The sequence below is a fragment of the Anas platyrhynchos genome, chromosome 2 (genome assembly GCF_047663525.1).
Source record: "Anas platyrhynchos isolate ZD024472 breed Pekin duck chromosome 2, IASCAAS_PekinDuck_T2T, whole genome shotgun sequence".
Taxonomy (NCBI): Eukaryota; Metazoa; Chordata; class Aves; order Anseriformes; family Anatidae; genus Anas; species Anas platyrhynchos.
The window spans coordinates 121,801,354-121,828,274 of NC_092588.1; the positions used below are offsets into that span (position 1 = coordinate 121,801,354).

At 37.7% G+C, this 26,921-nt stretch overlaps 1 protein-coding gene across 6 annotated transcripts in view; it reads left to right on the forward strand.

Annotated features, from left to right (window-relative positions):
* SATB1 (SATB homeobox 1) overlaps positions 1 to 26,921 on the forward strand; it is a 92,751-nt gene that overhangs the window by 36,484 nt on the left and 29,346 nt on the right. For all 6 annotated transcript variants that reach the window (XM_027451041.3, XM_038174573.2, XM_005012231.6 and 3 more), the window contains 3 exons: positions 9,950 to 10,061; positions 12,573 to 13,027; positions 21,275 to 21,487. In XM_027451041.3, coding sequence (XP_027306842.1) covers positions 9,950 to 10,061; positions 12,573 to 13,027; positions 21,275 to 21,487 — 780 coding nt within the window. The remainder of the gene's footprint in view (positions 1 to 9,949; positions 10,062 to 12,572; positions 13,028 to 21,274; positions 21,488 to 26,921) is intronic.

Sequence of the window (26,921 nt, forward strand, 5' to 3'; positions counted from 1 at the left end):
GTAAACCTTGTGCATTGGAAGTGTCTGCTCAGGAATTAAATGGAGTTTAATTTCTGTCCATTAGGAAACTGCTATCCACATCGCCAATTAAGCCTTCTATTTAAAGGGCAAGTAGATACGTACGTCTATGTCTTAATCACTGCTGCGATGGGTTTGCGGAGACCTTCCCTGACTGGTTCAGTTATTACTAGCAGTGGTGGGAGGCATGGATATCAGTGTGGTTATAAAAACCTACCCGAAAGCTGAGCAAATTCTGTAGGTGCTGTAGCAGTGCAGTCAGCAGATTTAAAGCCGAGGTACATCTGCATCAGTGTAAATGGTGATGTAGGCATAAAGATTTGTCTGGAGAAAATTACTTGAATTTGTAATAATCTTTTACCAGACAAGAATGAAAGGCCCCACTCATTGAGAGGTGGTGCCAAGAGATGAGCACCTCTTACCTTGTCAGACCAGACTCATGCAGTTCTTGGCTCTAATCACAACATAGAAGAGCTATGTTTCTCAAAAAGACCCTGAGCAAAACCTCAAAGCTTGCTCCCTTCCCTCCTCCCCCCCTTTATTTTTTTTTTTAATTAATAATTGCGTTCTTTATTTATTTCCAAGAGACACAGTAGGAAAACCTAAGGCAAGGGTGAGCTTTGTCTCCCTTACCTTGGACATTTCTTTAAGAACAACACAAACAGTATCAGATTCCTCTGGTGCCTTGCAGCAGCTATCAGAGGACAGGTTTTTCAGGACATCAACAGCCTCAGACCTGCCTCATTACAAGACATGGAATAAACGAGTCAAAAAGAAAAAGTTCTGTTCCCCAGGGGTGGGAGCACATGAAAGACTTGACTCTCTTCATATATGCACGTCTCTTACATCTCTCTCTTTTTTTTTTTCTTTTTTTTTTTTTTTTTAAAGAACTAAGATTTCCTACACTGAGAGTTGCAGTTGTTTCATAAGCTTGTGAAGAACAATTACCTAAATTACCTGTGTGCTGGGTGAGGGGGAAACTGTCCTAAAGCATAACCTATTCCTGGCTTTGCCACCTTTTCAAAGGATTTGTTAAGTTTTAGCAAAATGTCATAGAGAAGGATGGATTTTGTGATGATAAAAAAAAAACAGAGAGATATGTGAAGGACATCAGTGTCTATATCCTTTCTAGAGATGAAGAAGAGAGTTCATCTCTTTGAAATTTACCTAGCATCTGTATTTAAGTCAGTATATCTAAATTCTCCCAGAATTGTGGGATTTTGTATGTATTACAATACAATCTCCCTAAAATATGCTTGCCAGCTAATATGTCCCCAAGCCTTTAAAGCTGTGTGCACTGTTCTACACATCTTGTAAGGAGTAGCTTTGTGTGCAAAACCTTATCTAGCTACATTTTAATCTGAGTGGTAACTAAGATAATTTTTGAACGGGTCAACCTCAAAGTGCACATGCCTATTCCACATAGAAACTAGCTAGAACATTTGTCTTCCAAGATCGTTGAGTTTTGTTCTTTTTACGAACTCTTCTGAACATCTAGACTTTTCACAAACTCTTAACAATGAAAGGCAGCAATGCAGAAGAAACTAGTATCTTGTCTAACACAGCTGCTTAAAATGTCACTTGCATATAATTTTATTTAGCATAAGTAAAGAATCCTTAGCAAATTTCATTCTATAACTCCTTTTTCTCCTGATAATTTTTTACATATTTTCCACGGACAAAGAAGCTTGTTCATGTGCTTTTTTTTGTAGGGTAAATATCCTCATAGAATTGGGGTCTATATGATTAAGAATAATCAGAAGTACAGGTGGCTTATAAAGAGGTATGAGGCCTGAAACAATAAATCTGACACTTATCCTTTGTTTAAATGGTTAGGCAGGGGATGTTACATTTGTCACTAGAGGGGTATTTAAACAAGCAATCAGAGACATAAGAGATGCACTGACTAGGAGCTGAAATCAATGAAGTTCAAACTAAGAGCTAGTCATACTTTTTTTTTTTTTTTTTTATATAAAGTACTTAGCAAGTGAAACAGGTTACCATGGGATAAGTTGAAAGATCCAGTACAAGAAGTCTTCAGATCAATATTGGATGTTTGTTCTAGCTCAGCCACAGGTAACTTGGCTGAACTCAGAAATTGCTAGATGAACTTCTAGGGTCTGTTTTTATGTAGAGTCCAAATAGATGCTAAAAATTGTCCCTTTTGGCTTTAAAAATCTACAAAATCTTGTGTAGGAAAAGAGATCAAAGAAAAGGCTTATCCTAAACACCAAAAGAAATTCAGCAAGACAACTGTTAGTGCTACTGAGTCTGATGACTTCTTGTCTGGACATTGTGCCTTAGGGCTCAACTTCATGCCAGACATCTGATGCTTTGCCTAGCAGAACAGTGGAATCCGAGAAGAGACTTGCTGAAAATTATGTCCTATTTCCCAGCAAGGAAATCTTCTTTAACATGGTGGGTAATGCTAAACAATTTTTACAAAAAACATTGTAGGAAACAACCATTGCATTTGGTTGAAGGTAGAGAAATTGCCCACACCTGTATCAAGAGAATGTGTATGTTTCACTTTTATGGATTTTTTTTGTGTGCCCATTTGATGCGTTAATAGATCTAAAATGTTATCTGTCATAAAAAGCATTTGCATTAGGATAGCATTTTGAAACATTTGTATTAGGATTGTCATTTCCAGGTAGGAAACAAGTCAGAAGCTTTCTGACCTCGCTGGAACAGAATTGTTGGAAGTAAAAGCAATTCACTTAAGAGGGAGACTGAAGGTATATCTCGCTCCAGTTTTCTACTAGATCAGTCTGTGTGATCTCAAAAACCCCACCTACCCCAACCTTCATTCTTGTACAAGAAATGCTGGTTGGCCTTGACCACAGTGCACTCTGCCACTGCCTAGTATAAGAGCAGCAGCCTGGAGAGGGAGATGGTTGGGGCAGAGGACCCTGTCTTCACGTTACAGGACTGGGGAGGAGGGATGGAGCTTCCCTGGAGAAGCTCAGCTCTGGTCCCAAGGTTGGAGCACAGCTTCTGGGTTTAGTTCGTCTATCAGAAACTTGCCTTACCTGTGCAGCTCTCTGGTTTCAGAGCTTTTCCAGCAAAGGCATTGCGGAATCAAAATCTTAAGTTGTAATAAAACACCCCCAAAACTAAAGGACCATTTTCATTCAGTGAAGTAAACTGCGAATTAACTTACTAAATTTTGATTATTTAGCATTTTATATTTTATCCAGATTGAGTTTGGGAAAGGCTTAGCCAGAAATATTTTTGCTACTAAGTACTAAGTACCTATGATTTACAAACAGAGAGCAATAACGATCAGGATGATTATAAAGATTCATGTAGTGCATCTGACAGTGAAGACAAAAATGTCCTATGTCTCCTATCTTTCAAAGGTTGGTGTTGTGATGACTTTTTTTTTTTTTTTCAAGTCTAGGCCACTATGCCGTACAGATTGTAAAGCATTTATAAAGTACTTCAGATCTGAATTAACATTTCTCTCCTATTTTTCTTGCTCTTTAAACTTTTAACCTTTGTAGTATCCTGGAAATCAGCTTTTTGTTTGAGCTTTATTTATATCCGTCAGTGGGATATACTCAGAAAGTACTGGGAGGATGCTGTTTGATCGTGCAGCAACTGGGAATTTACATTACCAAACTGTGAAGTGCAAGGATCAGTTTCTTCAGATGATTAATCCTCATTTCTGATTTTCAGGTCTTTTTGTGTAGGGTTATATATGACTTATTGAGGTTCCTTTTGTTTTATAATCTTCCCTTGTTATGTTCAATGTAGCTCAATGATTGCATTAATACGTACATTTAGAATTCTTAGAGATGACATAAGGTAGAAAAGGAAGAGAAGATAATTTAGGCTATGCAAGGACAGGAGAAAGGACAAAATAAGTGCTTGTGTATTGGAAGAAATACTTCTGTCGTCATTTGAAATCGGCCTTTAGGCAGTTTTAACTTATATGACCAGCATTTGCCGTGCAGATCCTTAGTTCTTCTGACCCTGGCAGAAGTATAGAGGTCAGATAGCCAACCAAGTGCAGTGCCAAAGGCACAAACAAAAGTTTTTTTTCTTCTCTGTCCATCTGTGTTTTTTTTTTTTTTTCCTTATTCTACATGTTTATAGGGCATGCATCAACAAAATCTATTGTGTTGCTTGTTATGGTTCAAGGTAAAAATAAAATAAAACAATTATTTTTTCATATGCAATTTCATGATTCTTTGTCAAAAAAAAAAAAAAAAAAAGCTAGTGGCTGGGTATATCAGAGCTATAGGCATAGGCTCAGTCAAGCTAAAATCTTTGATTTGGGGTAATCTTGTCTTATCCATTTGGGGGTTTGAATGTTCATTCCTATCTGGAAAATGTTAACATAGAGTCTTCTGAGAAAGAAACTCCTAAGGGTTCAGCTTGCATTAATACTGATGTTTTCCACTTCTATGCAAACAAAAGCCAGTGATAGCGGCTAGGATGGGGGAAACAAAGTTCCTCTGTCCTTTAAGAAAAGATCTCTCCTCCCACCCATATCTTGAAGTTCTGTCCAGCTCTGCAACTTTATCACTATTCAAATTAGATCTAGGAACAAAGGCTCATAGCATTTCTCTTTTTCTTCCTTTTTTTTTTTTTTTTTTTGTTTTGTTTTTTAAAGGAGTGCTAGGGTTGCAGAATCGGGATGTTCTGCCCTGCTGGTGTAAAGTGGAGGATTTATGGAAGAGAAAATAGAATAGAGCCTTAAAAGTTTGGCTTTAAAAAATGGAGTCACTAGTTTGACAGATTGTTCAGTAAATGTTCATTTTATTGAGAATTATAAAAAAGGTGCTTAACGCCTCTCTGCCATTAATATAATACATTAAAAGGTTACTGTCAAGATTAGTGTTTCAGCTCTGAAAATTGACTGTAAGGTTTATGGGCAGCACTGTTCATATTCTGCTTGGAAGACAAGGTACCTTCTACTTATCACTTGACAAAACCATTATGATGTTACAAGGCTTTATGTTGAAAAACTTGATAAATAGTAAAACATAAATAAAATCTCATTTGAAAAGCAGGAGAACAGCTCCTGCCTGTCTTATAGCCAGATTTAGCAGATGCGGGTTTGAATGCAAAACAGTTGTGAAAATAGCCAGTGTCAAACTCGTGCAAAATTAAACTTGTGGGGTGTTCTGTTTTCAGTGGCTGTTATTGTTGAAGTGCTCCATTTCAAAAGCATGCATTCCTTCCTACAGGAAAAAAAAAAAAATCAGATTCCTTAGTTGAAATTAATTAGCATTCAGAAACCAGATAGCATGTTTTTGGGTATTCATGAGATCTCTGTTTGAAAAAATGTTTTTAACTTGTAGAAATGTGTTGCAACACACAGATGGGAAGAAAAAGAAAAAAAAATCTCTTTAGCAAGCACTGTGTGTAAAAGGAATATTACATTTTGCACGCTCCTGATTACCCTGTGTAAACAGTTTTTGACATCTGTCTTTATAGTTTTCGAGGAGAGGAAGACTTTGTTAAAAGAACCATTTTTATACAGCAGTCACCATTTCAGTCTTGCTTTACCTGTATTATGAAAGCAGATGGTCTGCATGTCTTTTGAATATTTATAACTATCAAAAACAATCTCTTGCTATTCACCCTTAGGCTTATGAGATGTCAGGACTGTTCTGGTTGAAAAAAAATCATCTTGGGTGTTTACAGAAAGAGGATTACATTAAGCTGAAATGACTATACATTTTCCAGTTTAATATTTGTCCATCAGCTGTTTAATCGTATTTAGATAATTGTGTAAATAAGTTGTTGCAGCCCTTGCCCCTTCCACTGAGCAGGCTTGAAGCTTTAAACACCGATGAATGAGTTGCAGAAACGCTTGGATTTTTTTTTTCCCTCCTCATAGTTAAACATCCTGGAAGGCCTAAATAAGTTTGGGTTACAATGCTGCTTTTGAGGGGAATGCTTCATTTGCACAGGAATCCCCAATATCTAATTCAGCCGTGTTGTTTTAGGAAGCTGCTGTGCCTGTTCCTCTCTGCTAACTCAGTTACCACGTATTTGTTTTGTGTAAATACTGCAGCCCAACTACCCCTTCATGAGGCATGAAAACAACCTCATTCTGCCCATATAAAAATAATTTTAAGGTTATTTAGGGGGAAGTTTTGGGACTGTGGGGGTTAAAAGCTTTTTTGACTGGAAGCTGAGCAATCACTGATAACAGATTTTGCTGTGGTTGGTTGATTTGGCAGAAAAGCATGAACAGTTTTGGTTTAGATGATTGAATTAACCTGATTAACATTGTTTTTGTTGTTTTGCAAAAAGGACAACAGTATACTTTTAGCAATGATTGAACAATGCTTCACCTGGTCTGAGAGCAGTACTAGGGGAAATGACTCACAAATGCTTCCCTGGTAGCACCTGTGCTGGTGGCTGAAGCAACTGGCCAGCATGAAAGGCATGGGTCCTTGCCTTGGCTTGCAGGACACACCTCGCATTAGTTTCTGACACAACACAAAAAGTGTCTGATACTGCTGTTTTATCAGTTTTTACTTGATGGGTGTATGAAAGCAATTCTGGCTGAGATTTAAGGTCTTTCCCCAGAGAGTTCCCCAACTTATTTGAGAAATTACGGTGCCTAGTTTTCAATTCTCTGATATTTAATATCCCCGAGAGAATGGGATTTGGTTCAAGCTACGTGGAATGAACCTCAGCTGAACTTCACAGTGAATTCTACCCCTACCTCCACACAGTTGTTGGATGCCTAATTATAATTAACTTATTTGGCTAAAAAAAGAGCACTTGGGCTGCAGCAGATGGTATCATTCCAGAATAGTGGGATTTCTGTGAAGGTGGCACCATTTCAGACTAGATCTTCTGATTCTCAGAGCAGGACTGTAAGCGCCGTGTCTGGGGGGAGCGATGGAGGGAGGCGAGAGAGGGAAATTTGTGATCTTGAAGTCTTGCAACTTGCTTTCAAGGGTAAACTTCTAGGAGATGTGTTAAGCCTGTGGATCTGTGACCAGTTTTTGCATTCTATCAATTTTCTTGGTGACGTGTGAAAAAGTAATGAAATTATGAGTGATAAATGTGATGCATTTGAATACGCCTGATATTTGTGTGATGCATTTATATTCGTCATCCTTGTACATGGAAAGTATCTTCCTCTGTGGCTCAGAGATAAGCAATACCTATGTACAGTAGTACCAGAGTATGCTTCAAATACAATCATTCCCACTTTGATTACTGATAAGCCTAAAGCCAGACATTGGGAGTTCCTCACATGTAGTGACCAGGGAAATAAGAAAAACTTGTTAAACAATGTACCTCTAGTCTGGAGTGTAAATCTCTGAAGACGATTAACTTGGAGGGTTTTGTATTCAGTTTTAGTCCCTAAGCATAGTGGGCATCTGTATAGATAGACTATCACTAAAACGTGTAAGAATTACACAGCAACAAGAATTCTATAGGAATTTCTATAGCAAAGTGCATCTCTCTGCACTGATGTGACTGAAGATTTGATGACAAGATAATATATAAGGAATAGAAACAATGAAATGCAATGTTGTCAAGTTATTTTCTGAGTTAACAAGGTAGTAATATTTTATCTGGCTTGTAAAATTTTGCCTTCAGTGAATTAGTAAATAAATCATTGATTCTTCCTGATGAGGATTTTTAGTGTATGTAATATCGCTTGAAAGTTTGCACGAGTGTTCTCAAAGAAAAAGCAGGATAATTTTCATTTTAAAATGTGTAGGTAATGTCTGATATTTTTTATCTACTTTGAAGATTTAGAATAAAATCCCGCTATTTAGGCATCAGAGTAGCAGATTCACATTGTGTCAAAGAAGCTGAAATTCCTAGCACTGTTACTTAAACAGACTAGTCCCCTATTTGGTTGTAAAACAAATTAATTGCATTATATTTGTTTCTGAAGAAGCAGGGGATATCACAAACTGCCATGTCATTGGCATATCTTTGTAAAATGACATGGAGGGGTGGAATACGAAATCTTAGATAATCATATTCATTGGTAATAGGTAATTTATTACAATTATTATCCATCTACATGTTTTCGTGCTTAATAAAGTTACTTGGGCAGGAGAAGACATCTGAGATAGACAAAATAAAATAAAGGAAAAACGCCATGAAGTCTAAACGCCATCCACAAAATACATGCAGATATGGGAAAGTGGCCTATTAAAGTTGCAGTTCCCCATTTTGCACATGCAGATCTGCAAGTTTTGCATATACAGTAACTATACATTCATATAATTTGTCAGTTCAGGTCCACAGAAGCTTTTTTTAATCACACAATTTATATCGTGTGCCCATGTTTTAAGTGGTTTAATCTGTAAAAGAGCTTAAACAATAATTTTATAAGTTGTAGACGTTAATGATACTGCTATTATGTTAGAAATTGAAATTGGGTTCAGCTGAACTTGGTTCAGGTCATTCAGGCTAAAGTTGCACTAGTCTATTAAGATTTCAATCTCCTTTTATATCACTTGCAAAATGCTTATAGTTAATTTCAGAAGTGCCAGATTAATATCAAGGAATGGTGAGAATTTTGGTGATTCAGAGAAACACTAAAATAGCTACCTGATGGGTAAAGGGTATCTACATTTGGCGTAAGTAGTACCGCCTCACTCCAGCAATTTTGAGACTCTACAAATAGCGTGTTACTGAGTAATGTTAGAAAACAAATGGTTATAATGAACTTCACTAAGATCAATAATCAAGGTCCTTTGAATCAGAAGCTGAACTAGCCTTATAAGAGAAGACTTAGAGTAATATTTATTGTATTTTTACTCCAAACTGTTTCTTCTAGTGGTTATTGTAATTTTTTTTAACAAAGAGTTCATGCTGTACATTGATTTTATGACAGCACAAATATAGCTAAATGTTACATGCTGAATAGCAAAGAAACAAAATAATCAAAGCTTTGTCTTTTTGAATGTCATTGTTTTCTCAATATGTTGGATGATTCCTCTAGTTAAGCTAAAAGAATCTACTTTCCTCATAGAAATCTAAAGGGTGGCAAAGTTCGGTCTATTGGAATAACATTTGCTAATTTTGTTATTAATGTATCATAAACCAAATATAATTTCCATGTTGGAACAGCACCTCATTTTGAAAGGCTTGGTTTTAATTGATTTTTTTAAAAAGAATGTACTGGAACTGAAAGTTTTAGGCATTGTAAATTCTACTGTTTTAAAATTGGTTAAAACTGAGCAGAAGGTAAATTTCTCACTGTAGCTATTTGATATCTCGAGAACCTTTGAGGAAAAAAAAATCTCTATCATCCTTTAGTCTATTTTATAGCTAATATTCACTTACAGAATTAGACATGACAATGAGAGTTTCATACGCCTCTTTCTGTGAATCACTTAAAATGCCCTCTTTAGGAAAAGCAAGTCTGGGTTTGATTTAGGTAGTTACGTGTGTATTTTATCCTTCCAGAAATCATTTTGTTTTACCCTACCAATAACACATTCAGATAAACTTTGGTCCTGTGATTTTCCAGCTTCTGCTCTGTATGTAAGTGGCACAAAGGGAATGGACATGGATTCCTTGGGCGTCATTACATACCTGGACTCAGTGTAGCAATTGTATGCCTGTAAACTTGTGTTGGTACGTGAAGGGTCAATCAAATTTAAAAGCAGAAATAGCACAAACAAAAGGCACTTTCATGATTAGCATTTTCCATCCAGAGCCCATCCCATGGCCTGATGTTTCTTGGTCGATAACTTTGTTCTTCCCGTAGTACATCTGCTTTTTTTGCTCTCATTTATAATAAACCTTGGTTTGGTTTTATGCTCAATTAATGAGTTTTTTAAAAGGCTTTGGACAACAGGATCAAAATGCAATATGATTCTCAAACTCTAAAAATATAATGGTTTCAACAATTGAAATAATTTGTGCTTTGACTTGTACTGCTCTATATTACAGATTATTTTTTTCTTCTCCCCTTTTCACGCAGAGTATGATTTCTTCCATTGTGAACAGCACTTACTATGCAAATGTCTCAGCAGCAAAATGTCAGGAATTTGGAAGGTGGTATAAACATTTCAAGAAGGCAAAAGATATGATGGGTAAGCAAAAAAAAATTAAAAAAAAAAAAAAAATGCCATGATGGTAGATACATAACATACCATTATGTGTCAAGTTGAGGTCTGTCACAGTCATATAAGAAGCCAGGCCCCTTCATGATAAGTTTAGGATGCTTTTGATGAGTAGATGTAGAAAGTACATATATAGTGAAAGAATTCATTTAAATAAATATTTGCTATTGAAACAGCCAAACTGACTTGGTTTGCCAGAGATGTAAAGCTGTCATTCTGTAAATCTAGAGATCTTCTACAGCCCAGAATAATTGTTTAAAAAACTTGTTCCTGGAACTGTGATGGACTGGTTTCTTTAATGTATGTATTTTTTTCTTGCTCTGGCTAATGTATATTTAAAGAAAAAGGCTTCTATAACTATCACTGCATTCCAAGAAGAATGCTATAATTTCATGAATTCATATATTTCTCTAACTTTGGGACCCTGATTTTGATTCATATTAGCAAATAGTTGTTATGACAATTGTTTGCTTGTTGTAGTAATCATGAGTAAAGTAGTGGAGAGAAAAATATATCACTGGGACATATTAATTCTATAATACCTTTTATCTTTCTATGATGTCCCTTTTTTAAACTATTTATTAAACCTATTAACATAATTGTGAACATTTTATGTCAGAAAACTTCTACATAGTTTTCAGCAGAATGAAGAAATGGTGCCTCAGTTTGGACCAAATTTTGAGCCTGACTTACCTGTTAGTATTTGGAGAAAAATCATTCATCTACCAAAACAGGTTCCTTGCCTTTTATAGCTTAAGGCTGTAATGAAGACAATGAATCACTTTTGTGATAATTGTTTGAATTACTGTTCCAAATGAACGGCCCACTTGGGTTGATCTCTACTTTCCGCTGGTGGAAATAGGCAGCTTCTCTCCTTCATCTACTTTGTACCTTGTGTGCAACATTGAACTGCTCTAAGGGTTTATAGCCTTCTGAGGACCTGCATGACTGCACTTGGTTTGAGGTGGTCCATGTCAGCAGTGCCTGCATGGGGGCTGACTATCCCACAGCACCTCCTTCCAGCCCCATTGTAGCGGCATTCCTGCTGTGGGGCCCATGCATGGGGCAACCCCTGCAGAATTCTCCTTATGTGACCTTCCAAGACAGTTTCATCATCTGTTCATTTGGGGACACAGGAAACGTGTGCATATATTCATGCTTAGGACAATAGGGGAGGGCAGGCTGTGGGTGGGAGTCCAGGTGTTGATTTCTTCTTCCAGTTATTTTTGTGGAGAAAAGGGTGTTTTGGACTGAATACCTGTTAGTGAAGATCATAGCCACTATGAAAAGCACAGATATTGCCTTATCCTTGTTAAATATGATTTACTGTATAAGAAAAAATAGCTACAACACTTTCGTGAAGATACTAGCTTTTTGGTTTTTAAATAAAGCATGTTTTCTTAAAGCTATTTCCAGACCAGCATTGCTAAACCTCTAAAACTGAGGTTGTTTAAAATGAAAAAGTGACGTATACTGGTAGAAGTGAGACTCTTTACATTAAGCTTGAGTTATTCTGTATTGTCTTATCACACATGAGAGAGGAGCTGGAAGAACTCTGTAGTTTAAAAAACTGTGTTGTTAATTAAAAAGGAGGGTGTGTCAAGGCAGATGAGTTAATATAGGAAAAAAAAAATCAACCATGTTGCAAGTCACTGAAAAAAAAACATGCGTACATGGTTGCAAGATAAAGCAGCCCATCTGTGTAATTTACATAAATTATACTAGTTCCTAGCAGTCCCATACAATTGATGCAGCATCTAGAAATTAGCAAGCATGGGGAGGTCTACACCACACCCTGCTTGTTACAGATTTCCAGTGGCTAAGAACTGCAGATGTAGTGGCAGGGACCCCACAGGAGAAGCAAAACCAGTCACTGGGGCTTCTCTCTCCAATCTGGGTGAGTTTTCCGGTAACAACCCTCCTTACTCTTTGCACAGATACTCTCACCATTTTACTTGCCACTTCTGGAGCATACAGAGGGATTTCCCATTTTTGCCCCTCTTCTGGTTGTTTGCTGCCGTGCCTGAAGCACCCTGCATCCCTCACTGTGGGATGTCCTCTGTAGCCACATGCTCCTGGTTTGGTTGGCAATTGGTGCATTGCACTTTTGCAAAGCTCTCTACCAGTGACTCCTTTGCCATATGTGGTTTCCAGCACATTGTTTTGGCTCTGATGTTCTGCTGGTTCCTCCAATGGCTTGGTGACAGTGATGGGCAATTTGTTGTGTTTTTTGTTGTTGTTTTTTTGTTTGTTTGTTTAAATATCTACTACACCATTATTTGTAGCTATTTTGAAGGCAAATAACAGCAACAGTGATCTTATGGACTTACTGATAAGTAAGCTGGAGAATATTGTAAGCTCAACCATGAATGTTGAGCTATTTTGTATTTATATATTTTTGTTAGCATGTCTTGCTAGGATCATGAAGTTTGTGATTTTCAGTCTTATGTTGGCTTTTTCAATGTTTCTTTTCCACCATAGTTGAGATGGATAGCCTTTCTGAACTATCCCAGCAAGGTGCCAACCATGTCAACTTCGGTCAGCAGCCGGTCCCAGGGAACACAGCCGAACAGCCTCCATCCCCTGTTCAGCTTTCTCATGGTAGTCAACCATCAGTTCGGACCCCGCTTCCAAACCTGCACCCTGGACTTGTATCTACTCCCATTAGCCCTCAGCTGGTAAATCAGCAGCTGGTAATGGCCCAGTTGCTGAACCAGCAGTATGCAGTGAACAGACTTCTAGCCCAGCAGTCCTTAAATCAACAGTACTTGAACCACCCTCCTCCTGTCAGTAGATCCATGAACAAGCCGTTGGAGCAGCAGGTCTCAACAAACACAGAGGTGTCTTCCGAAATCTACCAGTGGGTCCGTGATGAACTGAAACGAGCAGGAATCTCACAGGCAGTATTTGCACGCGTGGCTTTTAACCGAACTCAGGTCAGTGTTTTTTTCTTGCTCTTTTAAATCTAGCAGCCTCTTCTTTTTTTCTCTCTCTCTTTTTTTTTTTTTTTTTCTCTCTCTCTCATTAATTAATTTACATATTTAGTGATTATCGCCTTTTAAGTCTCTATTTTCAATTCTGTCTTGTCACTTAGCTCCTGTGAAGGAACCACACTTCCTTGTAGGACCAGTGTCCATGTTGATACAGTACAGAAATCCACGGTGATAGGTTTGTGGAAATACGTGCTGTTTTTAGAGATATCTTGGTTCTTCTCCATCTTCCCTGGAAAGGGAATGAATAGCTCTTTGTGATCATTCACAAAGTCACCCAACAGATTGCCGTTGTGTTGTAAAGGTATGCCAGTACTGACCATATGCATGCACTGAACTACCTATTTTCTTTTCCTTATTTGTGTTTATTATTTTCTAGTAAAAGTCTTAACAACATGACTCATAGGAACTTTCTGAAAAGACCTAATTTACAAAAAAAAAAAAAAAAAAAGCTTTATTTTTAGATCTTCTGCTCTTATGTGTTTTTGCAGTTTGTTGCAAAATCAGTAGTTTCTGAGATTGCTGATGTCCACGTCAGAGCATATACTTCGGCTCTTCAATGCAGAAAAAACTAGCCCTAGCAAAGCTGATAAGTAACACTAAAATGTGTTATTTTTTACACCTGTTTTAGAAGCTAACCCTGTTATAATTTATTCTGTTTTATGAATTTAACTTAATGCCATGTTGCGTGGAATTTAATCAAGCAGAAGTTATGAAAGAAACGTCAGTATACCCAAAGCAAATAAGATCTCAAAATTTAAAAAGTCTGTTTTAACAGAAAATAAAATAGGATTTCCTTATAAGAAATATTTTTAAAGGATGTAGGTAAATTTGTTTTGGATTTCACATTTTTAACTTAGGGAACAAGTATTTGCCCATTGTAGAATATAATAAAAATTATAATTCGAGATTCTCTTGTTGATGTTTCGGATTTAGAGAATAAAAAATATTTCATATGCACTTGTACCAGATTTGAATCAGCATGATATTGGTAATCATTCAGAATTATTATTACCTTTATTTTTTACATCCTTCAGATTTTACAACTGAAAGGAAGTACAGTTATGAGGTGAATTCTCTGTAGAGCTGTGTATGTGTCCTTGTGTCTTTCCTCTTAACAGTAGAGGGGACTTTGAAGATTTGGGTCTTTTATAACAAATTTCATGGGATACATGAACTCACGCAGCTTACATAAATTTAGGCAGTGCCAGTTGTTATATTTATAAATAAGTGACATAGAGATTTGTTTAATACAATAAGTAGTATTTTGGGTATTGATACTCTAAAGTATCAAAATACTAATAGTAGTTTCAAGTTACCACAGTTTGCAGCTGCCAAATAATTCAGAAAATGATTCATTTATTATTTACTTATTTCTCAGACTTGTCTAAAAACATTTTTTTTTTCTCTCAGCTTCCTCCCCCTTCCAAAATCATTTGTTCAGTTTTCTCATGCAGTTTTGGTCTATTGCTTGTTATACAGTATGTATCTGAAGTACAAGGACAATTCGTTCTGACTGGACATTAAATTTATATGACGTGCTGCATAAACATGCTCTCAAGATGGGATGAAAGCAACAGTAGAGCCAGATTTCTAGTGCAAATACTGATTCCTGATTACTAGACATTTTTGTTACTACCAAACTTATTAAATATTTTTTTAAAGTACAGTTCTTCCACAGACACTGTAGTTAACCAGCTAGGAAGAACGTGCTATTCAAAGTGACCCAAAACTGGGAAGAAATCAAAAAACAAATGTTGAAAAAAATCCAGAAAATGATATGAAATATATATATTCGTAATATATTTTGGCAATATTCAACCAAATCAACTTGAAAGAACACAGAGTTCTTTGTAGGATATCCCCATATCCTACAAATTGTGTTAGCTAATCAAATTAGTATTTGCATTTAGCTACATAACTATTTGCAGTATTTGTTGCTTATTGTGGCCAACGTAGGGAATAGAAAGGAAAAATACTAGGAGCCTAGGCAATATTAGCCTCAGTATGGTGAAGAAATAAGTCAGTATACTTTTCATATGCAAGTGAAGCCCCACTGAAATCCAGAGGAGTTTGCTTTTGGCACATTTCACCTTTGCAAAACTGAAAATTGCCATTGTACCCACAGGAACAGCTAACATCCAAATATAAGTACAGGTATAGTCACCTGTGGTTTTTATATGAAAGCACGAAAATTTGTTTTGCTTGCTGTGCTTCAGAATTTATCACAGCTTATTCAAGGATATATCGCATTTAACTAAAATTAAAGCAGCACTTTAATAACTGTTGCTGTTTAGAAGTTATTTTCTAATATTGATGAAATATCTTCTGACTTTTTTTTTTTCTAAAGCAAGTGAAAATGCTTGTTTAAATTTATCTACTCTTTTGCAAGATAAAAAGCTAGCTCAGGCTTACCACTGACATTTTTGAAACTGCTATAAGCATATTTGTGCCGTGTCCAGGGACTATATCATGCCATCAGTTGTTGAAGGCAGATCTCACCAAAATCAGTCAGTAGTTCTGCACTAAAAAAAAAAATAAATCTGATATTAAGATATGGTCTCAGATGAGGAGAGAGATTTGCTTTCACTGTAAAAGTTACGGAAGGAAGTGAATTGTAAACTCAGAGTAATTTAGCTTAGTGTTTTGGCAATAAAGATGAACTTCAGTTGAATTGGCTGAATATGTTGGTACCTCATTTTATGCATTTCTGCTTTGTAGTATGAATACAGAATTTGTGGTTTTGTTTGGGGGGGGAGGGTGCAGAGGGTAAATGAGGGGTGGTTCTACCAGCTTAGATAGTAGTTCATCATTTCGCCATCATTTTCAAGATGTTTTTAATTTTTATCTTGGGGCAAAAGTATTGCCTGGAAATATTTCTGCTTCCGCTTAGCCCAAAGGAAAAAAATAATGGTAAAATTACTACTGAGAACTAAATCATTTGGCGTTTTTTGTTGTTGTTTTTTGTTTCTAAATTAATGTCTATTAATAGGACAGAAGAAACCTCAGCCACACCTAAGAAAATTGTAAGGGTGTTCAGTGTTTTTAATCTCTTCTTGGATAATTTCCACCCTACCCGTACCTTCAAAATGGTAGTTTCAAAACCGTGCATTTTTCAGGAATGTGCCTTGCAAAGTTTAATCAAAGAGGAGGCCAGAAAGCTATAACTTGCGTGCACCATATGTGCACAATAGCACAATTGTTGTGGGCAGCAGAAGTAGCTTTGGAGGCTGGAACGCCTCTCCTTGCAAGAAATTTCACAGTAGGCCTGCTAGGAAGGCTTCAGTGCACAGTGAGGTCTGAAGTTTTATTTGTCCTTCAGCAGTTGCTATTCCAGCTCACTGGCTGCAAAGAAACAGGCTGAATCCTGTTAGTATCGCTTTGTAATGCACCCTGGAAAAGTTTGTTGAGTCAGGATCTGTGCAAGCAGGTCCAAGTTTCACCTCAATCTTGGCTACCAAATGTGTGTGCCAGTCTCTCAACTTGCTAGAGCAATTTTGGTAAATTGAGCTATACATTTCAAAAATTTCAGTAAATTAAATTTCAGTTGCCATTCAGCTGAATTAATAAATTTAATATCTTTTCCAGCTGCTGTTGGTATACTGGATGGTTCAGCTTTTTCCTAGGCACTTCGCTGGGCAGAAATGGTGTTTGCAGCGAAGCGCAGTGACCCTGCTCCAGCCTGTCCCACAGACTCCCCCAGCAGATAGGCTCAGTCTGCCCCTGCAGTGCTCCTGTTAAACCAGGAGGCTTTTCACGCTGCTTGGTTCTTCCTGAAAGAGCTGGAGAGGAGCATCAGAATTTGTTCCTCTGAACCACCTTCGGAGTCTTAGACAAATAAACAAACTCCTCGCCAATTTCTGCAGTGTTTGTAAATGCAAACATGAGTCAGGAAATTGAAAGCTTTGGTTCCCACCAGCGAGTCTGACATTTGACTTGAAGGCATAACTTAACCTGGTGCATGGCACGGTGACATCTACGTGCTGCACAAGTGAGGAGGTGTTAGTCATGGTTGTGGTTGGAACTGTAACTCCGAATTGCCTGCCTTTGTTTGTGTACACTTTCAACCATAACATTTGCTGCTTGAGCTCAGGTTCTGCTGTACGGAGGTGACCTCTCGTCTCCATCGTCGTGAAAGGAGGGGGAGTGCTTTCTGCTGCTTTTGCCATGTCTGACTATTGTAATTCTTCTCTTCCCACAAGTGACAGTTTTACATCTCAAGGTTTTTGAGTACTTCTCAGTATTTCTGCCAGATACCTTTCTCTCCCCCTCCTTTCTCCTTCACCCCCATACTTGTTTAAAATATTAGCTGCCAGGATTTACCGCATTTTGTTAATGTATAATGCCTTCTCTCCTATGTGAAAACTTCTGTGTATTTAGGACTGTGCTCATACTAATTCTGGGCAACTGTTGTTTCAGAGGAGAACACTTGGATGCGGTAAATGGTTCCACGTAATTTTAAAACAAAATCCAAGTTTACACCAACCACCTTCTCAGGCACTTCTTTTTTTTCTTCCACTTTGTCTTTGGCACACTTTATTTTCCAGTAAAATGAAAAATGAAGATGGATTATTCAAAATTGATAACAGTAATGGACCATCATGTAATGTTTTATTGAATTTGAGTTCTGTAAATTATGTGGTAGAGAGAAATTTGCCTGCTTAAGTATAACAGAAATTGCCACTGTATTCATATAATTCTTCGTACTGTAATTTAAGAAAAAGCACACTATCCATATCACTATTGAATAAAAGGTAAAAAGGTGCTATTACACTATCATGACGGCTCTCCTCTTGCTACTAAGCGACATAGATAAATGTGTCTGCTTATAACTTCCTTGGCAGGGATCCAGGCCTGTGGGTGGAGCTTGCAAATAATCCTCCACCTGGACATGGGGCTTAAGCACCCCACGATGGAGGCAGATAGCATTCGAGGACGTTCTGCATATTTTGGGGAGGTTTGGGCAAATTGCATTTTTCTTCTGGAAGCTTTGAAGTTCTGTGAGGCTGATAAAATCTATTTGAATCAATGATTACATTCAAAGAGGAGACAAACTGGGGGCCAGACAGGCAGCGTTTTTGTTCACTTTGGCAGACACTTTCGTTTATCTCCAGTTTTAAAGAATTCATAATTAGCTTTTGAAAGCACTGATAATATTTATTGAACATTTTTGTGCAATTAGTAATGAATTATACTTGTGATGATGTGTAAACTTTCTTTTTTCAATGGATCCTAGTAACATCTTAAGAAAATACATTTCCACTGTGAAAGAATAAGAGGGAGGATGAGCAAAGGGGACTCTGTGCCTGACAGTTTCTATAATCTCTATACCAAATGGCATGGATCCTCTGTGTGACCTGAGGTATAATATCAGGAAACCACACCAAGACTTGCAGCTTTGCAAGCCAGTTCAGGCCTAGTATAATGAATGGTAAATTACTGTATGTAGGAGGCAAGACTTAAGAGCCAATGTATTCTTTCTAGGATTTTCCCATTTTACTTGTTGTCCAACAGTCTTTAGCTGAATTTTGTTGCTCAAAAAATTGAAGCAGTAGCAACAAGTTAATATTTAAAGCCGGCAAACTGTATTGTAAGACTTGCCCTATACCTGGTACTACACCTTTTTCATCTGTTATTTGCATCCATATTCTGATCTTTTCATTCAAAGCAAGCACCTCCTCATGCCTTCTCCCCACACTCTCATTTCCCCTCTTCTCTCCACATCTGAGTCCTATGCTGTGTTCCCAGCTCATGCAAAGATTCACGCCAGTGATGGGGAAAAGACAGGGGAATTAATACCTAATGACACTTCCTGCATAAATTGTTATACTGACAGACACAGGGGAGGGTAAAAAAAAGTTTTATTTTTTTATTATTTTCTAGTATGGTCCAAAGTATTTTTCAAGGACGTTTTCTGTGGTTGACAGTGGGTTGCTGGGAAGGAGTCTTCCTTCCTGCCAGTGACCAGTCCACTTGTGTTTAGTTTTCCTTTCTTCTTTTTAATCCTGGATGACTTGTTTTCAGCACAGGAGCAGTCAGAAATCACATGTTTACACCATAATGATACATCCTGTGCTCTGCAGGCAGCTGTGCCTTCTCTTCAGTGGCACAAAATCATTTTTAATGCTCTTTGGAGGATGGGCAGTATAACCCTACCATTAACAAGCAGTAACAGTATGAGTACTTAAGTACAAAAGTACATTAACCTTGTAGACAAGAATTTAACTTCCATATCTGTTAATAAGTCTATTGTTGAGGCTATACAAAATTAAAAAATTTTGTCTCCACCCAAATTATACTTTTGTCTGTAACCCATTTATTTACCTTCTAAATAGTTTCTGCCTGGACACCAGAAAAGAGGAGGGATGAAGAACAGTGGTAAGAAAGTATCCACCAGATTATTATTATAATTTTTTAAAGTTTACCTCCAAATTATCTTTCAGACTCAGTGCTGGAAGGTTGGTTTGTGTTTTCCATCCCATTTCCCTCCTGTGTTTGCAGACCCATATGGAGTCATGAGGACCACGTGGCCCCAACATAGTGATTAGCACCTCTGTCCTCATTGCCCCTGGGAGGCAGAGGGGCAATGGGGCAAACAGCTCAAAGCAATGCTGGTGGGTGCTGGCCTGCCTGAGCACAGCTGCCTGGGAGCAGTGGCTTTGCAGCAGTGCCTGCATAAGGGGCTTTTGCCTGATAAAAAAGGATTTTTGGGGATAGAAGACAACTGCCATAGGTGGTTTCATAGGTGTGAGCATCAGATTCATCATCAGGAGCTGATACTTCAGCTGTAGCTTTCTGTGTGAATGGCCATCTATGGTCAGTCATCTCTCTTAACTTTTTTATTACTCCCTCCTTACACCTCCACCCTTCACACCTTGATTACCCCCAAATAACTTAAATGCCCTTTAGGAAAAGGAACATTGGGTTGTGTTCTTTAATGTCACATCCATGTTCCCTTGTTACACTGGCATTAGAAGTCTCTCTGGCCAAACCTCTCCTTGTCCCTGCATGGCAACAACATGTATTTTCAAAAGAAGTTTGTGTTTGCTTTTGCAGAAATTACAGTTTTCTTACTGCAAGTTTTGTAACTTCAAGACAGCAGAGCATTTTGTATGACTGACGTATTTAAAAGGAGAGTTTGGCAGGGGGGAGACTTCAAGAACCTGTTGACGTTAAACTTCTAGTTGCACTCACAGGTTCATAAATATTTCATCTTTTAGAGTAATTAGGTGTCCCAGACCGCCAGACCTGCTCCATTGCTGAGAACCGAGATGAAGTGATTACGCAGGGAACCTGGCGTGGTCTGTATGAGCCGGTGGCATGCTATCGTCTGCAGCCTGCCATTCCCAGCTCACTGCTGCCTATGCCCTCTATTCTGGCTTTCTTTCACTCCCCAATGCTCACTTTTGTGTATCGTTGTTGGGCTCTGAAAGTTGTCAAAGGACAGCAACAGTAAATGGACTTAGGAAGTGGGACCTGCACAGCAGGTACTCAAATAAACAGCCCAGGCGATGGACAGGGTGAGGATTAGGATGGTCTGGTGAGGGGATGAGGGTGGTGGGAGGAGGAGAGGGGCACACTTCTAGCCTTTCAGTGGCCAACAGTCAGTTTTTACACCTGTTGTTAAACTCTGATATAAAACTCTTTTACCTAAGTATTGACTTAGACTGAAAATATGGACCTGAGTCAGTTAAGCCTGCAGGACCATTACGAGTTTATCTTCTCAGATTAGCTGTGGAATATCACTTCCTTTCAAAGAGCTGTTTAAAGTGCTAGAAATGTGGAAAGCCAATTTCTTTAGGTTTGCTATGTGCTTTGCCTGGAAAACCTGAGAACAGCGCAGCGTCATGCCTCTGGACTATGTGTGTTTCACTTACTCTTAACTTCTTGTGATTGTCTGGCGACTGTGAAAGATTTCATGGCAAGTTAAGCCAGTAAAAGGAAGGAGACCTATTAGGCAGATTCAGTTTGTGTTGTATGTAAAACAGATGCTTAATAAAATTAAGAGCACAATTGAGGCTCTCTTCTCTGCTACCTAAATTGCCATTAATATATTCCTGTGTGGAGTGGATAGTACATTTGGCTGCTCTCGTTCCAAGCCCAGTGGAAGGAGGACTGATGAGCAACGGCTGTGCAAAGGATGTTTTCACCAGGCTAACTGTCCAGCATTTTTTCTCCTCCCCCTCCCTACAGGGCTTGCTCTCAGAAATCCTCCGAAAGGAAGAGGATCCCAAGACTGCCTCGCAGTCCTTGCTGGTAAACCTTCGGGCTATGCAGAACTTCTTGCAGCTGCCAGAAGCCGAACGAGATCGAATTTACCAGGATGAAAGAGAAAGGAGCTTGAACGCAGCCTCTGCCATGGGCCCTGCACCTCTCATAAGCACACCGCCTAGCCGGCCTCCACAAGTAAACTGCTCTCTCTGTCTTTTGGATTTGCTTGTTGTGCTTTCTCCATATCCTGCTGGGTGATGCCTTTCTTCAGAACAAGAAAGCTTTTGCTGTTGAATTCTTTAAACGCTCACAGAATCATTATTTGCAGTGCATGTCACAAATTAAATTTAAGGAATGTAATGGATGATAGTAGCAGTTCATTACTAGCTATTTTCTAGTTTTAAGATAAACTCTATCCATTATGGCCCCCACAGAGTTTTTTGCTGTTTCTATTGAGACATGAGCTTTATTTGGTCCAGGAACATGCTGGTTTTCTGTTGTTGTCTTTATTTTTTCCTGTAATTCTCAGGTATTGTTTTAATGATAGAGTTTTAAATAGGGATTTTGAAGGATTTGGACCACTAAACTGAGTGGGAATGAAAAGCAGAAGTATGAGCACATCATATTGCCTTAAAAAATATCTTCCAGAAAACAAACAGGTAAAGCTAAAGGTCTCGGGGAGAGAAGACTCCCTCCTAAAATGCTGGGGGCACCTTCACCAGTTTAGGCTGGGTAAAAAAACAGCCTTGATCTATTCACTGCTCTGAAAGACTGGGATATATTCTTTAAAACTTCGTTTAGTTTATGTTCAAATGAAACTCCTATTGATTTCCATCAAATCTGGTGGGACTATTTCTTTAATTCTCCCCAAATGAAAAAGTCTGATAAGCAGGGTATCCAGAAATTCAATGGTGCAGTTCTTGTGTCCATAAATGAAATTCTTTATGCTGGTTTTAGGGTGCATGTGAAATAAAAGAGTGAACTATAGGAATGCATATGATTTCTGTACAGAAGAAATGCAGCTGGGAAAGAAACACTCCAAAATATTCCGTACCTTTTCTGAAATCCTCTGCATTGCTGTGGCTCAGGGTTATACTTTTACAAGGAAAAAACAAACTGATCTACAAATAGGTGGAAATCATGCTGTTGTAAATTCACTATGCAAAGCAAGGCTTTGGGACTCTGAAAATTTTGTGACAGTTGAATGTATAAACTCAGGGCAGTTTTTTAACTAAACAGGCTCAAGCAAGTGCCTAGGACTATATTCTGTACCTTTTCTGAATGCTACAAATTTCTGCAGATTATTTTTCAAATATTCCTGAAGCTAATGGATGCTAAGGACCACACAAGAGTAATGATGAGAACATAGCAAAAGGGAGGACAGAAGATCTCTTCTGACCTGCTACAAGTACTTTTCACATGAAGGGGAGAAAAAAAAAAAATCCAGAAAGAACAGACTGTACTAATGGTCTAATTTTGCTATCATTGACTGAGTTTAGTCTGTGAAATCCACTATAGATACTCTCCAAGATAAAGGAAGAGAGTCTATTTACATAGTAATGCTTTAGTGGGAAATAGTTAAGTATAGATAACTGTGTTAAGACAACATTTAAGTTTGGTTTAATATCTGAACCTGCTCCCACAGCCCAGGTAATTCAGAGCAAAGGCTAACCCTCCTTCTTAACTTATCTCTTTCTGCCAAGGTAATGTCTCACTCTGTCTCAAGTGGTCTTGGGCAATTTCACAGCTAAAGAACAAAGTTAATTACAGGACCTTCCAGAAGGATGTCGAGTCAGAGGTAGTCCTTGTATTGGTTTTAATACACACTTTAAACTGAATAAATTTTCAGCCAGAAAGGCAGGCTTAGGGTTGGTTATAATTTTACTGGCAAAGCATACTGTAAGTCCACTTTTTTTTTTTTTTTTCAGTGGTGTTGGGAAGATGTATGTTGCTATTGTGTATTTGTTTACATTTACATTTTTTTTTCCTGAGACTCCAGAGTATTGTTAACCTAATCACAACAGTTAAAAGTAGAAACAGCATATGGTTTTGTTTGGATCCTTTTTAAAAGGAAAACAGGTTAACATTATAGACTAATACTTGAGTTCTGTAGAACAAAACAAGTATTTTTCTAGTTATTGTTTGTCATTCAACAAAACATACAAGCACTTTATCTATTGGATGGATCGGGGATATAAATACCTCCAAGTCAGAATGCTGCAGAACTGTTTTAATTTGTTGCCAGAATTATCTGCCTATAAACACATGTAGCACTAGCCAGCTGCTAGTAGGTTCTGAGCCCTAAGATAGAAAATTGAAATGTCCATGGTAGTAACGTAAGTACAACACTTAATGCTAGAAATAATAATGAAATTATTCTAGTAATTGCACTAGCAGATATAATTTTACAAATTGTACCAGAAACAAACAATTCTGCAAAATTATTAATGCAAGCTACTGTTCTGATTGCTGTCCCTCTACGCCCCAAGAAAAATGCCCACAGTTTATTGGATATTTGACACTAAAGAAATAAAACTACTACCATCATTATTACTAAAATTATTATAAACAGTTATTTAACATTCACTGTGTAGGAATAGAGCATAATATTTTTCTGGTTTAGCTGTGAACTTTTTGCATAACTACTGAAGGACAAAACAGACCATTTATCCTGACAACAGAATTTAGGCAAGAGCCAACATATTTAATGTTAAATCTTTAGACCAGTGTAACATTTGAAACAATTAAACTATGAAACCATGAAAAATGGGAGCTAATATGCCACACATGAAGGTTTATTTTGCAATTGCAAGTTATCAGTTTCGGAAGGATGTGAAAATAAACATCCTGAAAAGGATCTATTTTGCATTTTTGTGTTGCCAACTGGTGGCCAGACAGTAGAGCAGACTTAACCGTTTAGCAGCTGGGCTTGTTCAGTGTGAATTTTGCATACTATTACATGCAAAAACAGAAAGTGTGACCTTGGAGGTCTGATAGGATAGTAGGAACTCACCAAGCACAAACCCCAGTGCCTGAGTTAGAAGAAACTGCATTGAATTTATCTCATTTTTACAGCATTCTTACTAGTTGCTACTTGAGCTAATGTATCTGGATTGTTTCCAATTCTTTTTTGAAATCCTTTAAGAAGCTCTTTGTCCCCTTTACTTTTCCCTTTCTCTCTGACTTAAAAGAAAAAAAAGCAAAATTTTACTTTTTTTTTTTTTTTTTACTTTTTTTTTTTTAAATTGAAATCATTAGCCTCTAATGCCTGAGCTTTCAGGAACATGTTTAGCCCTCTAAGCTGGTCAAGTTGTAAAAGTCTGCTGCCATCTTTCACACTGGTGGGCTAAGCACAAAGAGACAGGATACACAAGAATTTTCCCTTGGATGTTGTTCACCTTGTCACCTTCTGGGGCAGAAGCCTGTCTGTCAGGCTCTGTCCTGGGGCAGTGGAATGTATAAATATTAGCTTCTCCATCAGGTAGATACTGCATGGAGAGCTAGTTCAACATTTCCAACCTAGAAGTGATTAATAAAACATCTTTTTTTTTCTTTTTTCTTTTACTAATTTCTTTCTCCCTCCCCAAGACATTCAGCTTGCAGATTAACACACAGTGGTTCCTTTTCAGTGTTTCTAAGTCAAGCTCAGAGAATGGGTCAATGTCTACACACATTGCTTAGGAATGGGAGGATGTGAGGATACTTCAGGAGATGCTGAGTGTCAAATTGGGTTCAGGGTAGTTGGAGTTCCCCACAGAGTTGCTAGGGATGGCCTTTCCCTCTCATCATGGTAGTTCAGGGGCCATGGAGAACGAGTGCCGCCTCCTCCTCAGTACAACTTGTAAAGGATGGAGACTGGTGACCAACTTACAGATTTTCTTTTGCAATATATTCTAGATAAAGCTTGTTAGCCATCCTGCAGTTATGAACAGTTCTTTCTCGGAACAGGTAATCTCAGTTTCTGAAGAGCTGAGGAAGAAATCCTCTCCCCACCCATATTCACCACCAAAAAAAAAAAAAAGTGCTAACTCTAGGTGCCCATCATCAGCCTGTGTAAAGACAGAGTACATGTAAAGTCAAGAGTAGAATACAATTTTAGCAAACGATTGTTTTAAGAAATATCCACAAATTTTACATGACTTATGGTTCTAGGTATTCAATGTAGAAAAAACTTTCATTTTTATAAATATTATCCTGGCCTCCCTATGACTACAAATAGAGTTCCTTCATGATAAGCAATTTCAGCTTGGATCCCAGAGATAGGATGTCACTTTTGAAAGACTGATCTTGAGCAGAACATGGCTTTGCTGGTGTTTGAGGACCAGTGAACTTCCACTTCAAGGAACTTCACATAATGACAGCTCCCTCAAAACTTCACAGTGGAGAACTGGACTTCAAATGCACAAACATCACAACCAGCAAAAAAACTTATTTTGCTGCAAAAATTCAAAATTTAGGTTGGTAGCCCTTGTGCCAAGTTGCAATTTAATGAAATTCAAAATGAACCAAATAATAAATGCAGTCTTCTCCTTCCCCCGTGAAAACCACCATGGAGGAGAGTTAATGGAAACACTGACACTTAACTATAACTGCACTTCCAGGCGCCAGTGTAATAATGGAGTAGTAAACCTTGTCCTGATAAAAGCTGTTCTGAAAGCAACAGCATTTATTGTACCTCCTCTGCTATTTGCAGAGTAGAACTGAAAAGTAGTTTGTTTTGCCTGGAATGAACTACTTTATGAATTTTAATGTACGATGTAATATTAAAAGCTAAACCAGGATTAAAGAAGATTTTTGTTCCCTAGCTAAAACAGTACTTATGAGAATGTGTTATAAAAGATTTTTTTGTTTTAGTTTTGGTGAGGAAGAAATGAACGTCCATATTTATGGAAACCTCTTCAGATTAGTTATTTCTTCTACAATAGCCTCTACTTTGTTTGGGGAAAAAAAAAAGAATGAATCCAGAATTTCTTGCTACTCTAATTGGCCTTATCTAATGATATGTACCTAGGCAGGCCAGGAGGGGATAGATGTGCTATTTTTTGTCCAAGTGTTTTTAAACAACTAAATTGATTGGTGATAGGAAGATGGCCAAATGAGTTTCTGATTCTCAGTGTGCTACATTTATAAAATAATGCTCCCTTGTTCTGTAAGTAGTTGAAAAACTTCGTTACTGTCAAAAAAAAAAAAAAAAAAAGGCTTATCTATGATTTCGTTTCTAAACAGAAAATGTGGCTATATGTGTGGGTGGGGTGAGAGGTTGCGTTTAAGTGTGGATGAGATGGGACATTATGTTTTGTTTTGTTTTTCTGTCCAAAATGAATACTGTTTTCACCTCCTCTCTCAAGTCCTGAAGTTGCACTGTTGAGGGCTTTTTTTGTTGTTGTTTGTTTTTTTTTTTTTCTTTTTTTTTCTTGTTTTGAGGAGGAGGGTGTTTTTCAACTCAGCTTCAAACAGCCTCTAGCTTGAACTCAATTCTAAATTCAACACAGCAGGCTAGATGCTTGCTATGTATAAATTATGAAACAGTTTTATGTATGGATATTCTCCAAGAGGTTAATTAGTATTATTGCATGGAATTCATCAGACCAGAGCGGACCAATGGTCCATCTAGTCCAGCCATAGTCTA